The sequence below is a fragment of the Ostrea edulis genome, chromosome 1 (genome assembly GCF_947568905.1).
Source record: "Ostrea edulis chromosome 1, xbOstEdul1.1, whole genome shotgun sequence".
NCBI classification, from domain to species: domain Eukaryota; kingdom Metazoa; phylum Mollusca; class Bivalvia; order Ostreida; family Ostreidae; genus Ostrea; species Ostrea edulis.
The window spans coordinates 35664068-35691396 of NC_079164.1; the positions used below are offsets into that span (position 1 = coordinate 35664068).

Here is a 27329-nt window from a genome sequence, read left to right on the forward strand (position 1 = left end):
TCTAGTTTGCGAATAAAACCTATCATTGGGTCAAATGCTTTCTGGCGTGTTTCATACCGATTGTTAGGCCGTTGCTGATTTGAGTACGGATTACTCCGTTTACCTGATCAAGATACGAGGGCCATTCGATATGTAATATGTATTGTTCCACAGCGCGATAACGCTTTGCACGATTTCGTGGATGATGATACTCTTGAATAGCTCTATTCAATACCCTTCCAATGGTATAAACACGAGCCTTCAGCTCTCACTCTCTCTTTCATTCCATACACTCGTACAGTGTTGTATATACAAATTATATATGTATGAACAATTTATGTACCTATAAATGATTTCCTGATTTATAAATCTGCAATACTCTGACCAGTAAATCACACGGTATAAGGATTCATGCACAATACAGGGTAAATATTATACTCTGATACTTCCCCTGATTGAAGATAGCTGATCGGCACGGGCTAAGTGTGTCGCAGTCTGTACAATGGACAATGTTGTTTACTGTTGGAATGCAAATGGAGTTTATCGTTTTGTTTCATGGAATATGCAAATAAAGGGAGTTTTTACTACTACTTAGAGTATTTTCGACAAGTGTACACGTACATCTGCGGTCCTTTACAGATATTACGAGTAGGACCAGGTAAATAGTCGTCCGCATTCGATGCGTTTTCATGGCGAGCATACATACCCGCACAGGTAAATCGAAGACATTGATGTGAAGTGAAGCGTAGCAAAGCTCGTCCCCTTATATACCATGCGAACCCCGATACATAAAACAATAGAAATTCCAACTAATATGGCGGATTAGCAGAGAAATATGGCGGACATAGAGAATTATACTATATTTATTAATTCATGTCAGCTTTAATTGTTGAATGTTCAGATTTCAGACTGGTAACCAATTTTTGAAGGGTTTCAGTCGTTTTGGCCCGAGTAGATTGCATCTTTTCTAGTTCAGTAACTCGTTGTAGAAGAGCTTGAATTGATGACCTCATTTCGATCACAGAACTTTTCGGAAGATCAGTCGTTTACCTTGAATTTGTCAAAACCCCCACCAAGATGCGCATCATCACAAAACATATTCAAAGCAAAACAGTCTTTAGCATATCTAGTTACACTTGGGTTGTTTTTTGGTGGTTTTACGCAGTGTCAAATTTCCTGTGGGACACCACTCAATAGATTTTGCTTTGGAGCAGATATGTTCTGTAATCAATTACAAAATGTTCATTGGTATTTGTGAGTTCTAAAAGTCTCTCTACATGGAGTTCTTTGGGTAGATTTTGCAAATTTTGAGTCCAATGAAGTAAAATCAACATTGGGATCAAAAGTACATGGGACGTTATAGCCGTCGATATCAGTGAGTTGATCATGATGAACCTGTGAGCCTGGCGTTTGAGATTGGGAAGAGAAGGTTTGATTATATTTTGACCCTGCTTGATAATTTTCTGAGCTGTCAGATGACGACAGAGAAACACTCACCGGGCACAGCTCCGTATACGTCGGAGTATCCCCCTGATTCCCAAATAGTTGCTCCGAGAGAGACTGTTCTCCTCCATTACCGGAATATAGTAAAGTATTTGATGGGCGCATTAAAATGAGAAAAAAGTATTTTTTGTATTTTCAGTGAAAATCAATGATCATGTCCATGCCCCTTTAAAGGGTTGTAGCTCGGGTCCAGTGAAATAAACAATAAAATACGACAAATATACTACGAGGTAACAACAAACGCAGAAAAAACAAGACATCCACATGTTGTTATTGTTTTAATGGCATAATCTCATCAACAAAATCACAGATCATCGACATCAATAAAATTCTATAAAATATTCACTAGATATCCCCTTGTCTTATCCCTGTGTAAACCACATAATATACACAATTTACCCAGTCTTTTAAACCCACACAGACACGAAATATCACAATAGCATCTTATACACGTACACAGAAATTCTGCCCAAAACAATTTTCATCTTTGATGGTCCAATTATTTCATTTATATGGCACTGATTGTATACAATATCAGATTATATGATCTAGAGCATCGGTCTCTTAAAAATATCACCACCTTAGAAGACATTAAGCAAAATTTAAAAATTTCAAGTATTCTTAAACAATATAGCTTTCAATACCCCTACAATTTCAACAGGATTTTATCCCAATTACCCCCCCTCCCCATTATGATTTAAACACCAAGAATAATATCCCTATGTTCCTCCTAACAAGCTACATGGATAAATAGCAGCAATTTTCAGAGACTGATCCTTGACAATGAGTTCAGATAGTACTATTGTATTATGTTGAGCAATAATAGAATGACAGCCCCTTCTGCCATAGGAGTGGCTGGCCTTTACGAAGTTCATCTGTCTTATTAAAAGTCTATGGAGCCACACTTCAAACAAAAACCACATCATACACCATATAAAACTCATCCCTTTAGAAGACAAATCTTTCACTTATCCAAATTATTGCATCATTTGGCACAACAAACAAAAATGCGGTGTAATTATCATTTCTAATTAACAGATTTTTATTCCAATCTGGGAATTAAAATATTAATAAAACTCGTAACAAGTAAGCAATAAATATGGATATACATACACAATACTTTTGTCAGGTCATACATTTTATATTACTGTTCAAGTTGCATTCTTTCTGGAACAATTTAAGTAAATAAAAGTAAATCATAAATAGATTTTGCACAACATATTGCCATGTTTGGATAAAACCATGATATAAAATACAAAAGGATTTTCCAATAAAATAAGTCCAAAGGATCTTACCTCTTTGAATTGTGTTACACATAAATAGAAAGAATCAAGGTAGGTTTTGACAATAATCACTCAATGTAAATATCATGTCATTTCAGTATTTAGGGGTGCTGAAAACACTTGGTATATTGAAGATGGTGAGGAGACATTGCATATCACTTGTTGGTCCCTGAGATGAACACAGCAAAGTTCCCATCTTTACACTGGCAACTGAAATACAATAATTTTTCAAAGTTGGCTTTAAAAATAGTGATGTGCATTGACAAAGAACTGAAATACGATAATTTTTCTAAGTTGGCTTAAAAAATAGTGATGTGCATGGACAAAGTCAAGCCAAGAAGTGATGGGGGTTAATCAAGAATCCCCCAACTATCTTTTCAAGATAAGATTCCATAAAATTGTGAACATACTGTTTCAACATCAATGTCTTCAATGGCATCATCTTCATAATCCCCAATACTGGTATTCTCTGGTATGGGATTGGCAAAATAGCGCACATCTTTATCATGATCGGTCTGTAGCCGCTCCAATGTCCTAAGAATTTCTTCCTGCTGCGGGTGACTTTCAATGGTGAAATCTTCTACAAGAAAAATTACAACTTTAGAGATCTACTGGCCAATACCGTTTAGCATGCATTTACCTTTAGAAGAATACTTTTACATTACCTCTTGGGACAATATACCCGGACATGACTTTAGACAGAGAGAGTCTGACATTGGGTACTCGATCATGGCTGATGTTGAGTAGACTCTGAAGCAGGTGCTTGGTAAAAAGATCCGACGGTAGTGATTCTTCCTCCAACACTGCTAGACACATCTGGACAAAACTAGAAAGGGATAAGGAACACATCAGATCAACAAATTCTCAAAATATACACCAACAATGTAACACACTTTAAACTTAGAATTTTAACTAGCTTACATCTGTCTGCCAGTCCACTTGTTGCTCTTAGCGAACTTAGACACAAGTTCATTCAGCAAACTTTCCGTTAATTTCTCATCTTCATAAGCCAGCCTTTTGATCATAGCACTCATCTGTTAAAACCAAATGTCAATATCAACATTCAACAACCTAACTCAGAGAATTTCTGACCCTCATTTAAGGGAAGGAAAAAAAGATGGAACATCCAAAAATAAATTCAGATGGAGAGAAACAGCACAATTACACATGGTACTTGCACTAATTAGACTCACCAGCCTGTAGGCCACTAGTCTGACCTCCGCTACCTTGTCTTCCATCAGCGATAGACAAATCGGCAAAAGGTGCTGACTGATCTCTACCGAGGAAAACAGCTCTGAGGTCATGATCAACTGCCTGTAAAAATTTTACAGAGTTCTCATTAGATTGTTTCAATAGGATACGTCATGATCAGACAACAGGTCACAACAGTAGCAGACTAAAACTGAACTGAAGACTCGTGGCCTAGGTTCTTTAGGATTTACTCAAGTCAGGACTCCTGGTTTCTTCTTGACAAATCTCGACAAGTTTTCACCAATCCAGTAAAATCCCAATGACATCCCATGTTAGTACAAAATTTATGTTCAGTAGTCAGCATGTTCAGTTACTAACTAATTAAAATCTTGTACGTAAAATGAAGATTCAATGAACCAATTTGAAATCTTTAGAAATTTCTTGTATCTTGTCCAGACATTTACTGTTATTAGCAAGATCTTCACAAGTGTGACCAAGTGATATTTACCCTTGTTTATAACAGCACTGATTAGACTACTGTAATAAAGAAATCCACTACTTACAAACTAGACACAGCATCATTGAATAAATTCATAAACATTACTTGCACTATTCAATATTCTTAACCATGAATGACGAGCGAACACCGTTACTTGCTGTCATTGTTAAAATTTAGTGACCAGTTCTACTGAACGAACAATGGCAACACAGGGATCTTCAAAAATCAAGCATGTGCACCAAGCTTAGCTACCCCTCTCAATGCTGTCAATTCACTATGAGGGACAAGGGCTTTACTGATTTCTGTTCTGGCAGTGACAAATTATACAAGTAACATGACATTTTTTTAAAATCAAGTTTTGTCCAAGCATGCATCTGCAGACTATGTGCATTTAAAAGGAAAAAATTCTGGCATTCCAAATTTTCACTAGACCTAGGGTGCAAATCCTAGCAGAGAACCCAGCATGGCCTATATTGAACACTATATTATTCTTTTTCCGCATGCATTTGTACTTACTCTGCCAGTTCCAGCCTAAATCTCCAGTTTCTGGTATTGTCTGTGTTCAGGAAGCCCGAGAGTTTAGCTAAATACTGTCTCCTTACATCAGGTTTCAAAAGCTGAAATTCCATCCATTACATCACTTAAACATTATCAGAACCGAAAATGCATGCATTTTAAAATGTCAAAATATTCAAGACAGCATATGCAGGCGACTTTTGAGAACTCGAAGTTCAAGAGATTTTGATAAAACTTTTGAGAGATTGAGAATTCGAAAAAATTCGTAAATTAGAGGCGAGACCATATGGTTCAGATTTTACAGTAACAGGAAATGTTTACCAGCAAGATCAGGTCGTTTTGACACGTTTTCCTTCATATTTATCAGATAGCTAATTTGATTTCAAAATAAAGAATTTTGCATTAATAGAAAGATTTCAAAAGTTTATTTCTTTATCACAGTAAGATAGGTATACAAAACTTATTTCCGATAAAGCTTTACTGTTCCTAACTAAACAGAGCACATTTTATGTCGCTTTACACAAACCAAAAATTCAAATAAACGTTTTCGAGGAACTTTACACAAATAACAAACTCGAGAAATTTAACAGTCTGTAGATCTCTAAATTAATATCTCAAACCTTCTTTCTCATTGTGCAGTAGGGCTGGGACGATTCAGTGTTAGTTCGTATCAGAGCATTACAATTAGGTTATTTTCGATTCAGTTCATATTAGGTCAAATATATCTAACGAGAGCACAAAAATTAACAATTTCAATGAGTAGCATACTTGATTTAATTCTATTCAAGTTGTACAACTTTATGTGGTCATTTGTAAACATCATATCTATTTATAACAGCATTTTACAACTTTGATAGAAAAAAGAAAACATTGACAGTCTATTAGAATTTATTATATTAAGGTGCTGCATAATTTTTAAAATTATTAAACAAATCTACAGCCAATCTAAAATGTATAAGATATTTGTTTTCAATAATATTTAAAAAATTCATCAATTCTATCAATTGAGAGTCTTTGAAAATCTCTCCTTTATTGATTTACTTCTCTCTCATATAAACTGTCAAAACATTTCATCTGTGTCATTATCTACGATGTTGATTTTACCCCTACACTGACAGAAATGCTATATGTCATGTAAAGATAAACTTTAATGATCTTACGGACAATATTCTGTTGGTATACGAGTGGTGAAAATGCTAAATATCAACACAGGAGTGATTTAAATCTCTGTTGCATAAAAATCCACATTTTGTACATCACGTGGACGCCATCTTTGTTCTTTTGGTGTATGTAAAATCTAGACCAAACCGAAATCCGGAATTTCTAATCGGTGCATTGAATCGAATAGTATGAATCGCGGTGCACCAAAATTTTTGGTGCACCGCACAGCCCTATTGTGCAGTCAAAAGCCAATTAAGATTTTATTCAAAGGTGGATTCTAATAATCTATACAAAATATTAATTATCACAACAAGTGAAAACTGACCAATTAACCAATTTTACACTCAAGTGCCCATCTCCACAATGAAGCACATGGATGATTCACGGATATAAACATCCAATTACCACTACCACACTAGCCTCCGGCATTCCACTAAATCCAGGCAAGGTCCAAGCGGAAATAATCATACCCTTGGATAATGGTCGGTACGATACCCCCACTTCGAGAGTGAAAAACAATGAAATATACTTCAAGAAATTAATAACTTCAATTGATCGAACGTTCGGGAGATTGATAGTAAATTTGCTTACTTACCGGTACATACGTAGAGAAAAAATCGAGAGATCGAAGTTCGAGCCATTGAGTGTCACCTGTATATTCCCAACAAATGTCGAGGATGGACATCAATATATAAAATCTGTATTGGACCTTGCCATTTGGCCTCATCTTATTATTATGCTACCACAGAAAAACATCAACCACAGATACTAAACTACACACATACTAACCCTCAAAAAGTCTGCCAAGTGTTTCAATACACCAATTTTCACCTCATCCAAGTCCTTCAGGAAGCCGTCGAACACTGGGACGAGATCCCTGTGAGTGATTTCATCTCCCAGTATGATAGCCATCTCGTGTATGGAAAAAGCAAGTGTCCGCCTCACTTTCCACTGAAAGCAAACTTCATTTCATGAGCATTAGCGGAATCAATGCTTACTCATACTTTATTTTCACAATTTTAATTTGAAAATGATATAATCTGGAATAATGAAACTTTCAAGTCCATTGATATTGCTATGTCGGTTGTTAGTTCCCTTACCTGCATATCCGAGGCCAGTTTATCGTACAATACTTTGATGCAGTTCCAGTTCCGCCTGCCCAGTGTATAGGCCACAGCCGGCAGATTGTAGGCACAGTGTTTCGTGATCTCCGTGTCCACAGTCTGGGCCCTAGAGGGGTCCACCATTCCTAGATAGCTTTCTAACAGACTCTGAGGTACAATGTCCTGAAAATTTTGAAACCCATATCAAACTAATCATCAACCAATACAAACAGCCCCATGAAATGGAGCATTATCTCCAAGCTATTATGAACACATGGCAGTCTAGTTCATGCTATTATGAACACATGGCAGTCTAGTTCATGCTATTATGAACACATGGCAGTCTAGTTCATGCTATTATGAACACATGGCAGTCTAGTTCAGGGGCCAAGAACTATGGATCCGTTTCCATTTTTCAAAATTCTAAATCATAGTCTGGTAGAAACTAATCTTTACACTACCATGTTCATTAGGTTTTACCCAAGACGAGCATTGATAACATAGTCTTTAGCAATAACCACTAACCCTAATGACCCTGGCTATCATGTTTAGTTGGATCATAAACTTTTTTCTAGAGCATTACACACCAGGCTGCTAAAAATGTGCTTTAAATGGGCTATTAGTATTGTGAAACACGTCATAACCACTGCTATGAACAAATGAAAGGAAACTAAAGCTTGAGGTTTTGCTGGTGCAACACGTCCTTCTGCAAATTAGTACTAGCTTTCCTTTGCGATTACTTGAAGACTTTTTATGATATTAGGCCCCAAAAAAGTGTGTACACTTTCCGGTTACCTGACCGACCCTAATTTTCCGGATAAATTCCAGTCCTCAGTATACATAAACTTCGTTTCTCAAATAAAAAGTTTCGGGCTCGACATTCAAATTATCGGAAATTTTCAAAATGTCCTCTTGCATGCTTTCGGCAAATAGAACAGATAATCATGCATTACATAGGATAAATCAGTAGTCAAAATGTCTTTTTTGGTTTATTTTAGTCTTTTAAACCAATATTGAACACTTGATGCTACATGTCAGTACTCACAAATATATGTAGCATGCAAGTTTCTTCCCCAGTGATGCAAGGCAAATATTGACCGAATAATTTCTGTTTTTAAAGTCTTGCCTACCCCCAACCTTATTTTTTTTTCAATATGTAATCACTAACACAGTTAAATTTTTTTTTTTGGCCTAAAAAAGTCTTTCAACATATTTCAAATTGTAACAATTAGGCGGTAAACATTGCAGTGCCCAGATAAACCCCAATAAATTACTTAATTTGGAACAATCTTACAAATTCTGTTCTCTCGGTCTCCCAAGAGCGAAGCACCTTGTTTGTTTCTCAATAGTGCTGAATAATTATTTTGTATGCAGAACCATGAATTTGTTCAAATTCTGATCGACACAACGGCACTGTCATCACAGCCTATAGGAAATAACATATCTAAAATTCTAATTTTGATTGAAAATGAGCAAAATTATCAAATCTAATTTTTTGACCTCAGAAGTTGTCACACAAGATAATAAATATGGCCGTTTCTCCATTCCATTTTCAATGTGTGGTAACAATACTACACTAGAAGAGAAGTTACATAGATGTTTGTCAATGAATAATGGCAGTTTGTAACTTTAGCTCTGGCATAGGTAAACAACTCTCTGAAATTACTGACCAGTGAAAAATATGAAAATTCAATTGCAAAAATAAGATACTTGAACATTTCAATGGGAGACCAATTGGAGAAATCTGTTCTACGTCAGGCAGTTTGGAACATCGCTGCATCCAAAGGAAAATAAAATTCAGTATTTCATTCAAGTACAGTCTGCTTTCCTCACCATTTATAGTTGTTTGTGTAGCCCGTTACTGCTTACCTGCATCTGTGCCAGGGAGGCCTCATCCATCACCTCCACAACATCTTGGGAGCTATCACTGTCGATGTAACCTAGACTAGACCCGCTTATATCTGCAAGAGGCAATAGAGACAGCTCAGAAAAACTGTCAATAAAGCCGTAATCTGGAAAGAACAGCGATTCAACGGGGTCAAAAGGTCGTTTTCAATATTTCATACAACTTATCTGATAAACATGTATATTGGACATCATGTATACACACCATGTACCACACCGTCCATGACTTCATTTAGGTTCTGTCCCAGTACATGTGTACTACCGATGTGGTTGACCGACTCCTCTGACATGGTGCTTATGCTGGCAGTGTGGATCCGAATTCCCGCCTCTCCATACAGCTGATTGGTGGCACATGCTGGACGGTTTCCAGAATCGGTCAAAGTCAAGCTACTGATGTCAGTATTGATTGTGTTGCACTCGTTTTCGGTGGCTGTGCGGGAAGACCTATTCACAATGCCTTGTTCATCTTGATTGTCATTAACTACTTCTAAATCTAAGCTAACTTCTGGCAGCGGGTCTCGCCAGAAATTGAAAGAATCATAATTATTTAAGGAGGAATCATATTGTATACTTGTCGTTTGTTCTTGTTCATTGTCTGTGTTGTCACTATCTGGTTTGCTCTGGTCTACAGAATCACAGCTGGCTTTGGTATCCTCACCCTCCTGAACACTACATATACTCTCCGCATTCTCTTCTCCTTGCCGAGGGGCATCTGCCTCCTCACCAGAAGTACATTTATCACAGTTGTCTTCCTCTGTCACCTCAAAATTCTGAGGACTGGAATCATTGAGTCTCTGAGCGGCCTTTTTGACTTGATATTCTTGAGCTCTCATTTCCTCAAGGGATAACTCTTCCTCTGATGTGGAAGTGTTGTTATTTGTCGCACACGTGGAAACAATGATTTCAGTCATCTGATCAGTTTCACTGAGGTCCATGCTTGTATCACAGACATTACTTCTTTCGGTAGCACTGGAGGGGCTTTCCAGACTCTCCTCCTCTTTGGATTCTTCATCAGATTCTTCTGTTAACCCACTTGCTAGAATTTGTTTGCTCTCAAACTCTAACTTTTCCCCAATTTCTCTCAGTTTCTCACTAAAAACGGGAGTGCAATTACATGTAGATCATAAATCCGTTCACACATAATACAGTGGTAAATTAATACAAATCATGATATACATTAAAATGACTAAAGAACTTACATGTTTTGTAAATGTTCCACTTGGACACTAAGAATGCCTTCTTCATTAACATACAACCCAGTTAAACCTGGATCTGCAAATGTTGATATGAATGGTCCCAACTGCTGAAAAGCTGCCATTCGAACCTGAACACGAAAGCAACAGCTCAACTATGTCTTAATACAAACAAATATGAAAGAAAGTGAGCAAACTCACAAACCCCATGCTCCAACATTGCTTGATAAGCCTCACATAATGAAATCACTGCAAGAACAGGACAAATAGGCTCGAAACTCTAAGTTCAAAAGGGGCATAACTTCCAGAACAAGAATATCAGTAAAACTGATGGATGCTCCCCGAAATGCATCTAACCAATGAACTACTTCATATGTCCAAATGACTTGCAAAATGATCAATAACTGTTGCAATATTGTTGAAATGAAGGTTTCTTTTTCATATAGAAGGTATGTTGAGTGATGCTGACCTTTACAAATTGACCTCAACTGACCTTTGTGTGCAAGCCATTTCCCTATAACTAATTTGAGTGATATATATAATCAATACCTGTTCAAAATCTGTTGAAATACCGAAGGTATATGCTGAGTGACCTTGACCTTTCTAAAATGACCTTATGATCAATTTCTGATGAAAGATTTAGATGTGAGCTTCTATATCAAAAACTGTTGAAATAAGGAAATTTCACATGTTTTGACTGACCTTGACCTGTACAAAGTGACCTTGAAGATCTTGGTCCAAAGTCCTTGTCTCAAGGAACATTTGTGATCAATTGGCTGATGAAAGGTTTAAGAGATATGAGCTTGGACAGACGGGCAGCATTTATATGCTCCCCTGAAATTTTCAGGAAGCAAAAAATTATCAAATCAGAATTTCCTGGGAATATGCACATCTACAGTGTGTTCTTATTAACTAGAGTTTCACTCAATTCTGTGGAGCGGTCTCGGAGTTGCGTTGACAAGAAAGGGACTGACTACCATCTCAAAAGCATGTATGGGATATAATTATATCTTATTTCATCAAAATTACCTGCAGTACCTATTAATTCAAAGACCTACGACATTTATAATCATGATTAGGAATGCATTTTATTTCCACAACCATTTTGTCATCTTTCAATTACAATGTGGTTTGTAAACTATTTCACAACTACTTGTCCACTGATACAGATATATCAATCAATCCACTTACCCAGCGAGAAAGATCACAAAGCAGATTGACAAAGAGATTGGCCAGTTCTCCTTTGCGGACATCCTGGGAACACGAACAAGAAACGACCATAAAACACTCCGCACATGCCTTCCGAACTCCCCATACACCATCCTCACATAAATAGTAGAACTTTGGCAGCTAAAAAAACAAACAAATCAACATCTTAGAATATATCATGGAAACTATAGGTACTTCAGGCCACATTTAAAAGAATGTCTGTTTATGTAAAAGACCAGACAGGCAGGGACTTTTACCCCCAACTAGAAGTTTAATATGGATGCAAGGTTTTGCTTTGTAAACAAATACTAATAGAAATTGCTGGCACCGCGCAAGGATTCGCTTAGCAACATACCAACTATGTGGGGAATTCATGTTCTTGGATTTCGAGGGTCACTCTAACCCACGAATTCACGTGTACTCAACATTTTTTAAAAGTGTAGCTGTATCTCCTAGTGACATCGTATCGCTTACCCACGAAATTACGTCCCCACGAACTAGCAAAATTGGCCTCCACTAATTAAAATGATTCAACAGTATATGAAATGTGGAGGGAGCCATGTTGGTTCCCAGACTTTTTTTTCTTTTATCTTTGGGGGGGTGGGGGGGGGGGGGTGCCTCCAACTTACCAAATGCTGTTCTGTGTTGTCTTGTTCTACAACTTTACACATATCACCAAAGTTGGCTGCACAAACCTGAAATTTTATTAAAATTCCAGAAATTTTAAGTTTTGCAATGAACAGAAAATGCCAGACAAGCACTTGTATTTCAGGCAATTGAATTAAGATTTATTCATATTGATTCCAACAAAAAATAACAATATTGAATTATCAAAGTGAAATTTTGCCTATTGAACAAAACCTCATTAGAAACTTGCTGTTGGTTTCAATATATAAATCTGTTTGACAGATTTCTAGTGTTGACATCTTATCTATCCCTTCCAAGTATATTCTAACTATCTAGAGATGCTTAGTTTAAATGAGATCACAGACTCCATGTAGTGCACAAATTAACGTAGTATTTACCACTGCAATAGCATGCCCGTTACCCTGGTCAAAATCAAATAATACAATACAGTAAGCTATCAGAGGAGCCACTTCAATTCAGCTCGAATTTCACCTTACATTTCATTCCCTTGTGTTAATTACCTTCCTGACATGAAAGAGTGGGTCTGTACACATTTCACAGAAACGTAGCAAAAACAGTCGCTCAGTCATATCTCTTCCCAGGAGTGGCGCCATTTTACTCATAAGCTACAACAAAAGGAAAAGGCGTCAAAAACAAGCTCCGCATTTTACTTCAAACTTTTTACTTTGTTAAGATTTTGTAACTGGAGCCAACAAAAATTTTGAGGTAGTACTTGACTTAAAATGGAAGATTAAGTAACATCTAACAAGGTAACAAGATGTGACGATTACTTGCCTGTCATCAAAGCTGGCTGTGATATGACAGTGCTTCAGCACATCACAGCCACTTCAATGCTAGCCATGCAATCAATACTCATTTACAATTAGTTTTTCATGCAAATACATGCAATTTTATCATCTTCCAAATCAAAACATGCATGTTCGTGTGGATTTAAAAAATCATGCAAAATATAACCAAAGAAAAACAACAAATAAATACTAGCTAAAAACAATGCAAAATGAACATTGTCCAATCTTCTGCAGGCTCCAAGTCCCGGTGACTTTGACAAAAGTCAAGCTCATCAAAGCTGGCTGTGATATGAAAGATACAACACATCACTACCACTTTGACAACTTCAGTTTGTCGGTTCCTTCTTCCTCCCCATCTGCATGATCTTTTCATCCTCATGATCTTGCAGCAACACAAGCTCATCAAAGCTAGCTGTGATATGAATAATTCTAACACATCACAGCAACTTTGACAAGTTGCACAACTGCGATTTCTTTTAATAATTTTTTTTTCTTTTTCCACTAGTTCTGCTTTCTTGATATTGCTGAAACTCTCATGACTTAGAGCTCATCAAAGCTGGCTGTGATTTGAACAAATCAACAATTCACAACCACTTTGTGAGTTCTACATTTCACAAGACCATAGTTCACCTTTCTCCTGGTACCAACCAATTCAAACAACTGAACACTGACATCAAAATATAGTTTCCATTACGAACAATTTTTTTTTTGATTTCTTCTTTTGAAAATTTATGCATACACAGGTAAAACTTCCTTTATAGTAATCCCCCAATATATATACAATTTAAATACTCTCAGATGTTTTATTTTTCTGCAATCATACCAAAAAATATCAAGAAAGAGCAATGCAAACATACAACTCGTCCAATGTGTAAATTAATGTCTTACGGCGTGACAATTTTCGAGGGCGAAGCAAAAAGGATTGGCATCTATATCCATAACAGGAACAAAAATTAACCCAAAGTTAACACTAAACCGTAAACCTGTGAGGACAGCATCCTCCCAACTTTAATAGACATTTGATCCGACTATTCATTGAATGCGGGAAACATATTGCAATATTGATGTAAACAACTTGCATTGCGAGTCCTATTCAGCGTCGGTGTTTAGCAAATTCACCAACATAGGAGACATGGTACAATTGCGCTAATTAAGGAGCGATAATATATATGAAAAAGAAAAAAAAAGATTTACATGCTTTTACGGATTTTAAGTAACATCTCAAAACAATGTGAACTTGAGTACACAAGATTAAAAATGAAGAAATACATGTCCTGTCCACGTGCTCGTATTCAAATCTACGCCATTTGGTCAAAAAATTTCAAGTTCCATACGTATGGATTAATTTTTCATTAGTTTCCTATATTTTCCTTTAAAACAAGTATCTATACATGTTACCTATAGAGAGAACGGCCGTGAGAGGGCTTTGCCCTCTATTACAGTAGATTATTTAATGCCCTTCACACAGCACAGACTTCCACAACATCTAACAACAGCAATTAACCTTCTAACTCAAATATTGTTAAATACAGAAAAACATTATTTACTTGCATCATTAGGTGTATCAAGGAATTAATTATTGCACTCAAATTTCGAATACAATAAAGACTCTTCTTTTAATCAAATTTACAATAGACTGACCACAACACGTAAAGTGATAGGTGTCAAGGCATTGTTTGCTGACAATGTCCATGTTAATGATTTTTAATTGGCCAGTTGTTCATGTCTCAATAAAGAAAGTTAAACAATTATAATGGTTTCTCCTCTCATCAGCGTTTGTAAATTCTTGAAAATTGCATAATTCTTTTGTGTTTGGTTCGATTTTAAACACACACAAAATGAAAATTAGACTGCAAAGGGCTTAATATCCTACAAAATGAAACTAGGACAATGGGAATCAATGTCACTATTTTGTTGAGAATGCAACAAGCCCCTAGTTTTCATGTCGCAAATATTTCAAAACAAACAAGTGGAAATTACTGTACACGGTGAGATGTTGTTAACCCAATATAAATTTATTTTTAGGAGGAAAAATACAATTCCCCACCCTTCGAATAATCTTCGAGCAGTATGATTTCCCCATTTTTAAGGATGAAAAGAATAAGAGTTATACAATCTTTTTCAATTTCCAGTGACATAATTATTCCTCTTTCACGTTTACATCTACGAAAAGTATTTCCAATTCCATTGAGGGGGGGGGTGGGGGGGGGGGGGGGGGGGGGGTGGGGGGGGGGCGGGGCGGCTCTCTTACATTTTCAATAAAATACTCAAAAGAAGATGACTTTACAGCATAATTATGTACTTTATAGGCATTTAATATTAATCTAATGAAGTGCCACATCTCTTCAAGTCAACTCCAAGTCTCGATTGACACGTTTTCCCCACTAAATGTCGCACTTCCTTTGACCTCAAAAAGCAACAAGGATCTTCCTCCCATACATATATACAGCTAACATATCAATTCCTTCAGAAGTACTGAAACCCATCCTGTTTTTCCAGCCTTCATTACAACTTAACTAATAGGCTACAAAACAAACGAACACAACTACTATATATAAAATACTCACTTTAACAGACAACACATCGTAGATCTAACAGTGAAAATGAAGCTCATCAAAGCTGGCTGTGATATGAACTACTTCAACATTTCACAGTCACTTTAATGCCTTCATACCCTCACAAGTTTTCTAATTTCAAAGATTTCGAGAACTTCCTGGCAGTTGAGATGTCCATCACATTTGGTTTTTGACGTCTGGTTCCTCTGCTGTCTTGGTTGAGCACTATACTGATCCAAGCAGGCTGTGATATAATTCTACCGATACATCACAGCCACCCAGTCAGTACAGGGTATCACCATTTCCATGTGGCCCCATTACTCCCTAGTTGGAACGTCTCCAGCGGTGTGCATCTGACCGGGCTCATCAATGCTGGCTGTGATAATACAATAGCACTACAACATCCTACATTGACTGCCTCATCATCTGCATGAAACCCCCAAAAAATACAAAACCAGCCCCCCAAAACAAACATGCCGTGCCATTCTTTTGACGATTTTTCCTGACCTCTTGCAAAAGACAGAGTAGCAAGACGACTAATTCACATCTCACTACCCATGTCTTTCACAGCAAGTCAGGTATATCAACTCTCAGACAACAAGCTTCCTAAGTCTAAGTGCCAATCCCTTTTCACAATCTACCTGTAAGTTTGGGAGTAGATACGTACAGCGACAGCTTCTGTTCTGTAGTCGTCCAGACTGTCGGGGCTCGCCAGGTCCAAGATAACACCCACCACTTGTTGCTCTATGTCCTCTGAAAAGTTAAACTCAAATCATTTATCCCATTTCAAATTCTGTCAATGAATGCATTTTCATTAAAATCTTCAGGAAATAAAATGAAACTAGTGTTTTTTCTTTTATTATTCTTGCTACTCATCAATTCCTCATGTTTACCAATTTCTCATTATTTCAACTTTACACACAAAATGATTAAAAAAAATATTTTATCTTACCTTTACATATAAGTTCCTGTTCCATCAGGACTAGTAAAGCTGCCTGACTTGTTTTTCGAACCTGCAAAATGAAAAATTATTCAATATCTCCAAGTATTAAATATAGAGATAACAAGATAGACACCATGTTATGTAACTTAATATTACCTGGTTATTTTGGTCATTCAAGTACCTCACAACCATAGGTAAAAGGTAGGACGAGATGGACTTCTCGTAGAGATCTAAGTTGTCTTGACAATACACAGCTAAATGAGGAACCTGCTCCATCAACTCAGACCGAACAATAGGATCTGCAACATGCAGAATATTACATTTTACATTCCTTCTTTTAGTAAGGATTCAATGAGCTTTCTGCAAATCAAACCAGCAATGCGATAATTTGAAAGAAATGCAAGCATGAACAGTGCATGAATTACCGGAGTCTTGTGAAAGCTTGACCATGGCATTAAATACTGGCAACACGTCATCTTCCATTTCTTCCACTGCCCGCAGTGTGTCCAGAAGTCCACGTGCCACCATTTGCCTACACAAAAGAAAATAGCTTATGAAATTGCATCTTCTTGAATTCCCACAAAGCACTCTACCAAAGACATCCGACTTTCATTCCAATTTTTTACAATCTATTTGGTCAGACAAGTCCACTCTATACAACATGACAAAATATTCTAGTTGCACAATTTTGCCAACTTTCAAGGCTCATAGGCAGGTTTTTTTCCCTACCCACTGGTATCCATTCCATTGGGGAAAATAGCATCAAAATCAAACAAATTGGGAATTTCTACCAATGTATCGGCAAATGATTTTAATTAAAAGAAAAGAACAAAACAAGAAGTATTCATCTCTTTACAAACTTTTTTACAGTAATATTTCCTGTTTGGAGACATAAGGAATCTTTGTAGGCTCGTTTTAGAATCACCGTAGCTCTACAACACGCGCACTGCCCCAAAATTGTTGAAAACTGTCGGTAAGGCCGGTGAAAAATTCCCTGGACCGACAACTTGCTAGAAAATGTTGGGCCAAATGACCGTTCGAAAATATCGGCTGTGGTCCGATTATTTTAGAGCTCCGGTTCGGGATGCACAAGTGAAAGTCAATCAAACAAGGCCACATGGCCAATCAAATTTGTGAAAGGTTCTCTACCCAGGAAGAAAAAGCTTAGTGGTAGAGCGCTCGCTTCATAACTAGAAGGTTGCGAGTTTGAGCTCTGTTCGTGCCATGGCCATGTCAGATCTAAGATGTAAATATATGCTCGCCAAACGTTCTGCATTTAGCAGTGAGAGTCACAGGTCTTTTGGATATGACCTCCAATGTCGTGGCAGGTTTTAACACATTAAAGAACCCTCACTACTACAGTCTTGGGGTCAGAGTACAAAGCATAGATCTAAATTTGTGGTATTTCACCCACAGCTGGTGACGTCTCAATATGAGGGGAACTTCCTGAGGTGATGTAAAACAAACAACTTCGTAAGAAAAAAAATGCTGAACCTGGACCACTTAAAAAATTACGAATTCTTCAGTGCTGTTACTGACTTCCAAGTTGGCTGGAAAACTGACCGTATTTGGCTAGATATGAGTGGAAGATGCATTTCTGTTAAACAATTAAAGGCATTTTGGTACAGTTCTTCGTTCTTTGAGTGCAATACAAGGTACATGTATCTGGTCTGGAAAAAACTTTGTCCGGTCTGACAGAACCTTTAGCTCTGCCAGTGATTTAAAAATTTTGACAACTGACTGCCATGATCTGTACTTTCGATTTAATACCAGAAGTGAACATTTTAGACTTAAGTAAATTATGATGTCAGCGGTCTATTTTTTTGCTATTGAATTGGGAATTTCTAGTCTCAAAATTGGGAATGGTACCGTTTATCGGTACCAGTTATCTATGGGAAAGAAACGCTGCAGAGATGAATGGCTCGGGCCTCAAATGGGCAATTTGATCAAAATGATTACATATCAGTGTTCGAAATTAACTTTTTTAAGCACTAGTCTGTACGGACTAGTCACTATTGATGTTCACAAAGCATTTCACTAGTCCGTCCAGTATATCATAAAATGATCTTCATTTATTCAATAGTATTTAGTTGCAAGCAATTCAGTTTCTGACACCTACAGAAGAAAAAGACCACCATACTTGATTTCGCATTCCAGATCTTCAGAAGCAAACAGTAACCTCCAACTTATTCCTTTTATAAATGTCCATAAATACGTTCGAGATCGATGTTCCCGTTGTTTTCGTGCTCAGTTCTTGGAGTCATAGGAGATCGAAATTTTATCAATAAAATTCACTCGATTGACCATGCCATGAGCAATAGTGTTATGAACGACGAGAACATGTACATACTCTTAAAGGGACTGGTTCAAGATTTTTCAACAAAATGTTTTTTATTTTTGATGTTAAACATTAAAAGTATAACTCATTTGATATTGACAACCAAAATGTTGACCTTCTGAATGCAAGAATAAAAGCTATTTTCTAGACTTAAATCTGTGTTATGTAAACAAAGACTCGAGTCATTTTATGTATACAAACAAACTGATGAAATATGGAATTTGTAATATATAGCATCTTAATTCTGCATTGTCACACAATTTAACTTTTAGATGACACATTTTACACAAAGAATGCTTGAAGTGTGAAAGATATAATAAACTTAGATCGATATCCATTTCTTTTGAAAATTTCGTAAACAATAACATACCGCAATCTTTGTTTACAAACAAATAATGAACTCTCTGAAATGAGCTTCAGTGATAATGTATAACCTTAATTTTTATGTGAAATCTTTTAAACATGTTAGATAGTAGATTTAGATCATTAAAAGTGAAAAATAAAACTTTGGGGAAAATCGTGAATCAGTCCCTTTAAACCACACTACTTGCAGTTCTTGCACCTCGAACCCATTTCCGTGACACTAATTCAGCATTTAATTAGTAATCGACAGGAATTTGTGCTCATTCGAAGAACAGCAGTCTCAAATGCACTCCATGCGTTTGGAAGATCAGCATGTCATAGTCACGCAAACACTTAACCATGCATGTAATCGACCATAAGTTCAAACATTTAAGAGACTCATCTTGCTAAAAAATCTTAACCAATTCAAGATTGATTTCCGGATTTTCACTAGTCTGTCACGGTTGTTACTCGTCTCGGACTTAAGGACATGAGGTAATTTCGAACTCTGCATATTTACTGGTAATAAACTGATGATAGTAACGATCGTTACTATCATCCCAAGATGGCAGAAGGAAATTCCGGAAAGACCACGTTTACTTATTATATATGTTTTGTTTATTTACAAACGATATGTAGGCAAGAAATATCATACACTAGCAACAATTACGATCAGGTGTTATTTCATCTTTTATAAAAACTTCTCTGGCCCAATGGTTTTTGAGAAGATTTATAAAGATTTTATCCTATAAGTTCGATCCCCTATCGTGGACCCAATCTAACCTGAAGGCCATGATTTTAACAAACTTGAATCTGCACTATGCAGGGATGTGATTGAATTCCTCAGAAATCAGAGGAAAACTGGTCAAAAAGGGAGGAAAACACTTCACCCTACCTGGAAAAATATCATTTTCTGCCACTTTAAATTTAATCCAGAGGATATCATTTTTTCGAAAATTGAGCAAATGAGAGGATTTCCTCTGAAAAGAGAAAAAATCACACCCCTATGACGGGAAGCTTTCATGTAAACTTGTACTTTCCTTGCCCCGTGGTTTTCGAGAAGGTTTTCCCTTTATATTTGTATGTAAAACTTTGATCCCCTATCGTGATACTCATCTTGGCGATATACGGATCATTACATGTCTATTAAATGATGATATCCATCATAGCATTTCCCAAAAATATCCGACCGCCTCAAGTCGGGCATTTTTAGGGCGCCTTACAGAAAATGAAAGTAGGACAACAACAAAAACATGGTGGGCAACATAAAATTTATCACTGGTATCAAACTGATGATAGTAACGACCGTTACTATCATCCCAAGATGGTGGAAGGAAATTCCGGAAAGACCACGTTTACTTATTATATCTATTTGTATTGTTTATTTTCAAATGATATGTAGGTAAGAAATATACACTAATAACAATTACGATCAGATGTTATTTTATCTTTTAAATGGCTCATATGAACAGAAAATTTGTCGTTGAAAAAAACAGCGAGGATGACAGTAACGAAAGTTCTTATGGTACTATCATCATATACTATGAACCAATAGGAGATTCAGAGAAGTAATTGGACTATTAGACATCAAAGGCCAAGTCGTGAATGATTACCTTTAATTTCATGTGCACAAAGGACTTATCAAATTTTTATGGGACTCCAACTGCAGTAGAAATTAGGCTTCTGCAACCCCCCCCCTCCCAAAAGCCTAAAACATGTGAAAATGAGTACCGATTTCAATGGGTCAATGGAATTCGTTAATTTCAAGGGCCAGGGCCTTTCCAATTGGGAAAAAGTGACAGTTGCTTGAAATTGGAAAAAATGTTCCACAGCGATTTTTTCTCTTATGTAACTGGTACCGATAAACGGTACCATTCCCAATGCCAAAAACCATTGATTTTTCCCAATTTTGAGACGAAAAAAATCCAAATATACTTTCTGAAAAGTAGACCGCTGACATCGTAATTTACTTAGTCTGAAACGTTGTACAAGTTAACTAAAATGTCCACTTCCGGTATTAAATCGAAAGTACAGATCATGGCAGTGCGCATGTTTTGTAGAACTATGACGATTCTAAAACAAGCCTAAGACGATTCCTTATGTCTCACAACAGCAAATATTAGCATAAAAAAGTTTGTAAAGAGATGACTACTTCTGGTTTTGCTCTCTTTTTTCTTTTCCTTTAGTTGAAATCATTTGCCGATACATTGGTAGAAAATCCCAATTTGTTCGATTTTGACGCTATTTTTCCAAATTGAATAGGTACCGTTACCAGTGGGTAGAAAAAAATCGCTGGTTCCATGCAAAGAAATAGGGAAAAAACCAATCCCGAGTGCTTTAAGGTATAATTGGACTCCTTCTGACTTTCAATTTGGTCAAAGCTTACCTCATTCAAATAAGCAGAGGCCAAAAAATTAGGCTTACTCAAGATTTTGAAGCAAAAAATTGTAATCTGTGGGTCTGTGACGAAGATTTATATCAGAACAATTAGGCTACTCTGCTTGATTTGTTTTCATTGTTTGGGAATTTCAAAGTAAAAATTGGGAAAAATACCTGCTTTTCAGCATTGGGAATGAGGTCTTATTTCGCCCCCCTACGGACCCTAAAAAATCTCTGGTATATACACATCTCTGCTATAAATAGGACAATTATTTTGGTGCATGTTGATGAAAATATGCCATAAATCAATATGAACAAAATTTAGGGAATGCATGTATAAATGCAAGATCGAACACTCTTGTACATGCTTTCATGATAAATTGACGTTTTCGGTAATTACCTTACGTTTTTGGTGTTTTTGCTAATTTCATGGACCTGAATTCCATCATTTATATCTGTTACATAAAACACATCTTGTAATCGCTGGATCTATCGTTGTTCTAAGATATTTTCTCTCCTTTGACAACCAGCGATAACCCCATTGTTAATTCCATGAATTTAAACTGTTCTGTCCAAACTTATATGTCTTCACCTGGCAGCCATGCTATATCTTTGTCAGATTGCGATCAGTCACAAGCTCGGAATTATCGAATTCCTGGATTAAATACAGCGGAATTCCACTTAATAGCGGAACAGAAGCATCACTGACATTTACAAGTTTCACTTAGGAAATGTCGCACATTTCAAAATACTTCATAGTTTTAACAAAATGATGCTTTGAAGGAGTGGTTTCTTATTGCAATTCACCTTTACAATAAGACCATGATTATTCATCTTCAACAGCTATAGTAGAAAGGGCTTTTTCACATGGTCATAGTGACAAAAGAAATGTGCTAACTGAAAAAACACCGACTCTATCATGTGAATAAAGACACTTAACTGATTGAACTCATTTTTAACACATCAACTTAAAGTTACAAAATTATCATTTTTTCCCAATTTGACAAAAATTGTCAACAATTTCCCCCCAATCATAATGGACCAGAACCTTATAGATCACTGTTCACACAGAATATTGAACAGAAGAATACCTACCTGGTGTATACATTCTCACTCTGCATGTATTTTTCCAACTTTTGAAGAGGAGTAAGTTTATAATCTGCATTGTACATATCATCACCTTCCAGAGAATCGTCAAGACCATATCCTATACAAAAACATTACTATATTGAACCAATACAACACAATCTTATGTACAATACCTTTGTTGATATTCATGTGAAAAAGGTCTCTGTTTTAACTTAACACTACAAAAATCTGCACAATAAACGTTTTCAAGTAGATAATAACATCTACAATTTGGGGTTAAAATCATGATTGCAAGTGATTAGTCATACAAAATAATATCTAAAGAAGCAACATGGTTATTGATGACCAAAACTAAACAAATCCCATGTGCGCGCATCGATTTTTCACGATTAATTCACACAAAGCCTTTGTTCATTACGTTGACTCACGTTTGTAAACAAATAATAATGCAAACTTATCTCTTAATAAAAATATTTACAGGTTCAACAAAGACAATCTCTCTGCTTAGAAAAACTGAATAAACAAAAATTTGGCGCGCATATCACCAAAAGCAATGTGTCCAAGAAGCCCTCAAAACAAAGGGGGAAGATTGACCTACTTACCATTTATGCTAATGATACAAATTTGTTACTCATTCATGACTAACTATATCGAGTTGAAAATCGATAGTTTTGGTAATGGTCACACTCAGACAAGCGGTCGGTCCAGTTTCTCAGACGCAGCCATGCGGTTCCACAACACCCATTCAAAACCCCTAATGCGCGGGAATACTTGTAGTTCAATAGGTCAGAAAAGTCCAGGTCATGTGACCTAGCCATCATGGCATCAAATTCTCGGGAAAATTCGGCGTCATGTTTGAATTTCAATCTACATGCACGTGTTACTTTGAAAATGTAAACAAATAACACCTAAACAAACTTAATACTACCTAAGAAACCTAAATACATTATGAAAACAATTCACACCCTGTACATTTTATTCATAATACATGAATAACGGCGCGAAAGAATACAAATCACAGACTTCGGGACGTTTTCTTCTCCGCAGCACTACATAATCACAAATACTATAATTAGGAGACTAAACAACTACACTTACCGTCATCAGGGCCTTCATTGCCTGGGTCCGAGTAAAATTCAATATCTGTAATGAGAAGAAATAGTAACTAAGTCTATACGCATGGCATATCTTCGAAGGCGAATAATTATAATGTGAGGTGGACTCACCCGCCATATTGGTAAAAACCACACACTGATTGTAACGTGAGATTTGATTGGTTGACCTCCACTCAGTGCTCGCATTCCATTGGTTCGTTTTCTTTTGTTATGCGAATGGCCACGAATTTTCACGAGTGAAATGGCGGAGTATAATTGTTGGATATATGACATTGAATTTTGGAATGCTCAGGATATAAAGCAAATAGATACTGTCAAATTTTGTTTCTCTGTGATATTTATAACACAATACTGCGATAATTGCACATTGATAAATATTTTACAGCCGTAAAGAAAACAAAAGAAATTGTTCTTTGTAGCTTGGGTGTGATAGGGCAATGGGTGCAACCATTAATTGGGAGCGTCCGCTACAAAAAGTAGGACCACGTGCTTTTGTTATGCAACTTGATCTTGCTGAATTAGGGGAGTGCGGTAAATGCCCGGTGAAATTTTTGTGAAGTAGACATAAATATAATAATCTAAACCTATTTTTGATAAGAAATTAGGTTCTAAAGTATTTTGAGGTATTGGCATGAAGATGCAGCCATGGTCGTTGTGAATGTGTCGTAGTGCTCAAGAAAGTGAGGTGACCAGTACTGGTGGCGGATCCATGATTTCTGGGGGGGTGGGGGGGGGGGGGGGGGGGGGGGGAGGGGGGGGGGCTAGAGGATCTGGTTTGGGGAACTCCAAGGATTTGAGGCTTTTAAGTTACATTTATGAGCTATACTTTATACTACATAAATCAATAGTTCTTTTGTACTTAATCCACTTATAAAAACAAACACCAATAACAAAAAACAATATTTTATTTTTTGCTTTTGCGTTCATTTAAGGATCTTTAGGTGGCATCATACATTTTATCAATTAAACATAACTCAAGGACGGATCCAGAGGGGTCCGGGACCCCCACCCCTCTTTTTTGGACCATATATGAAATGTTTTAAGAGTTGTTCAATTTTAACGAATCTTTGAGTCAAAATGATATGAAAGGTGGATACTTGAAAACATGTAATTGCATAATCCAGATTTATCAACACACCTGTGTATCATTTAATTCTAGGATAAATAAGACGAAATACTGATATAATTATATTTACGATATTTTCGTCATATATTACATAAAAGTTTTGTTTAAAAAGTAGACAGTTTGAAAGTGAAAAAAGATGTACCAGGAAATGCTCAGAATGCAGGATTTTGCATCATTTACCCCAGACACCCGGCCTCTTGGAAGTAACCAGATCTGAGTATGGCGATTAAAATGATTATCGAACTTTAAAACTAGTAGTAAACTAAACATTTCCATGTATAAAACTATCTCAAGGTGGTGTACGGTGAAAGTTGTGAAAAGTACCTAAAAGATTTTAAAGTGCTAGACCCCCCCCCCCCCCCCCTTCACAAATTCCTGGATCCGGCCTAGCCTTACATAATACCATATACACATGCATACCATATATATGCTAAGGATTTGTGTATAGGTCTGGAATTGGCTCAAAACAAAACAGACTGAAAATACATTTAATATACCAAGGATGTCATATATGGGAAGTAAAATGAAAAAATTAACGAAGTATTAAATGTCCCGAACACAGATATGGTACCAAGGGACAGTGCCTGTGCCTATTGTCTTGTACTTACGTATTTGAGACAGCTCGTTTATCTAGATATTTTTATTTAACAGCGACAAAAAGGGGGCGGATCCAGGAATTGTGGTTACGGGGGGCGCCATGCACATTGTGACACAGTGGGTCCAGAGGGCGAAGCCCCCGAAAGCTCCTGGATTTTACAAATTTTATGGGGCTTGAAATATTTCTCCTATTAAATCATTTGTACTATTTTCTATCATTTTAATAAGTTGAAATTAATTAAATGACCCAAATTTTAAGGTTTTGGGGGGGGAAATAAGTTCTCCTAATAAAGTAATTCAAGAAATAAAAGAATTTTGTCATTTATTTCTCTGGAGTGGAAGAAATTATTGCTTCTTTATCGCTTAGTACATTTTCCGAAACAAGATACCGCGATTTACCTCACTTTGAAAATTTTAGGGGGGAGGGGCGCACGCCGGCTGCGCCCCCTCTAAATCCGCCACTGACAAAGAGTAAATTATGCATACGTATTCCCGCTTTTAACATCATTTTACTTCTTTGTTCGAGTTTGAATTGCAGGGTTGGCAAAAAAAGTGGTTAAGACCGGGCCAGTGGTCAATACTGGTTACAACCGGTCAATACTGGTTAATACTGGTCGATTGAAAATTATTTGGTCATTATAGTCTGTGTTATTTATTTAAATGTTTAAGTGACCATTATGGTAAATACTGTAATTCATAACATGCACTATCAGTTTATAATATACTTATAAGCCATAATATTAAATAAAATAAATGTACAAATGACTCTGTTGAATTGGGGAAGATGTAAAAGTTTCTGTTCAAATCCCTTAGTTTAACAAGAACTACCTATAAGTATTGTTTCATTAATCTTAAATAAACATTTGAGGGGGTGGGTTGGTGATGTTTTCATAACAATAACACCCACACTGGTCATCTCTGGTCCCAGCCTATGCTTATTAACACCTGTCAGGTAATGTCCTGCTACCTTCTATTCTTAATCCGTCCAGGTACATGTATTAATAGGTCTGTCTCCAATTGCCAAGTAATGTTATAAAACTGTGGACCCTCTGGTAGGTACTGAAGATATTTCGGTCAGTTTCAGCGAACCAAATATATTAAACTTATGAATTACATTTGATTATCTAATGAAAAATATTAATCAACAATTGATCCATATAATGAAAAGACTTGATTTATCTTTCGTTATCTTTGCAAAAAATGTACAAAAATAGGAAAATGTACAGTTTAAATCACAATTGACCACTTGGGGAGTATTGACCGGGACGGTTTTAACCGCCCAACCCTGATGAATTGTTATATCTATGCATCCTATAATGTCAAATCTAATATTTTCTTATATTTCTAGTCACTAAAATTTGGAGGCGGGACCCCTCTAAATCCGCCACTGAATACAGCAACCCCTCATACTAAATTGTTTTGCACGTCTCGAACATTGAAATCCCCACCCCCCCCTCCTTTGAAATTGTACCGAATATTCCGTCATGCTATTCAGTTGTAAAATAATAAGTGTTGCTAGTACATGTTGGAAAAAATTACATGCATGGACCACGTACCACCCTCGTGGAAAGAATTTGTGAATCCTCCTCGCACAGCACTATGTTAACGCGGATCTGAACGGCCTTCTTATAGTGAACACATTGTACAACTGCGGTCCCCACCATTCAAGGGGAAATCGTGCATTTTTTAAATGTTTGACATTTGAAATATTAAAGTAAGGGTGGATCCAGAAATTAAAACATTCAAAGCCGGGGGGGGGGGAGGCTGTGACCCAGGATCAATTTTTTTTTTCCTATAGGAAAGTTTCAGACCCCAGAATGTCACAAAATGACATATCTTTGGTGTAAGATTTTCAACTAAAAGGAAA

At 36.6% G+C, this 27329-nt stretch overlaps 1 protein-coding gene across 4 annotated transcripts; it reads right to left on the bottom strand.

Moving 5' to 3' along the window:
• Positions 1-1745: 1745 nt before the first annotated feature.
• LOC125658188 (serine/threonine-protein phosphatase 4 regulatory subunit 1-like) lies at positions 1746-23883 on the bottom strand. Of its 4 annotated transcripts, none has more exons than XM_048889357.2 (21): positions 23851-23883; positions 23723-23767; positions 22631-22742; positions 16902-17008; positions 16633-16775; positions 16486-16546; positions 16201-16286; positions 12691-12795; positions 12172-12237; positions 11525-11683; positions 10340-10464; positions 9346-10232; positions 9105-9196; positions 7233-7418; positions 6922-7083; positions 4972-5072; positions 3959-4079; positions 3687-3799; positions 3431-3591; positions 3176-3345; positions 1746-2975 (listed from the first exon to the last, which is right to left on the bottom strand). In XM_048889357.2, the coding sequence occupies exons 1-21, from the start codon at positions 23855-23857 to the stop codon at positions 2964-2966; spliced, it is 3021 nt and encodes a 1006-aa protein (XP_048745314.2). In that variant the 5' UTR covers positions 23858-23883; the 3' UTR covers positions 1746-2963. The 4 variants fall into 4 exon arrangements, with proteins under 4 accessions (XP_048745314.2, XP_056002852.1, XP_056002861.1 ...); XM_056146877.1 differs by having other exon boundaries at positions 9105-9247; XM_056146886.1 differs by lacking the exons at positions 23723-23767; positions 23851-23883 and adding an exon at positions 23227-23371 and having other exon boundaries at positions 9105-9247.
• Between the last annotated feature and the right edge of the window lie 3446 nt (positions 23884-27329).

Coding starts and splice junctions, on each gene's coding strand:
- LOC125658188 (XM_056146877.1), bottom strand. Junction 12,796..16,200: donor ACAGAACAGAAGCTGTCGCT/GTACGTATCTAC, acceptor CTTTTGTTGTAG/CTTATGAGTAAAATGGCGCC. Junction 10,465..11,524: donor TTTGTGATCTTTCTCGCTGG/GTAAGTGGATTG, acceptor TTTCGTGTTCAG/GTTCGAATGGCAGCTTTTCA.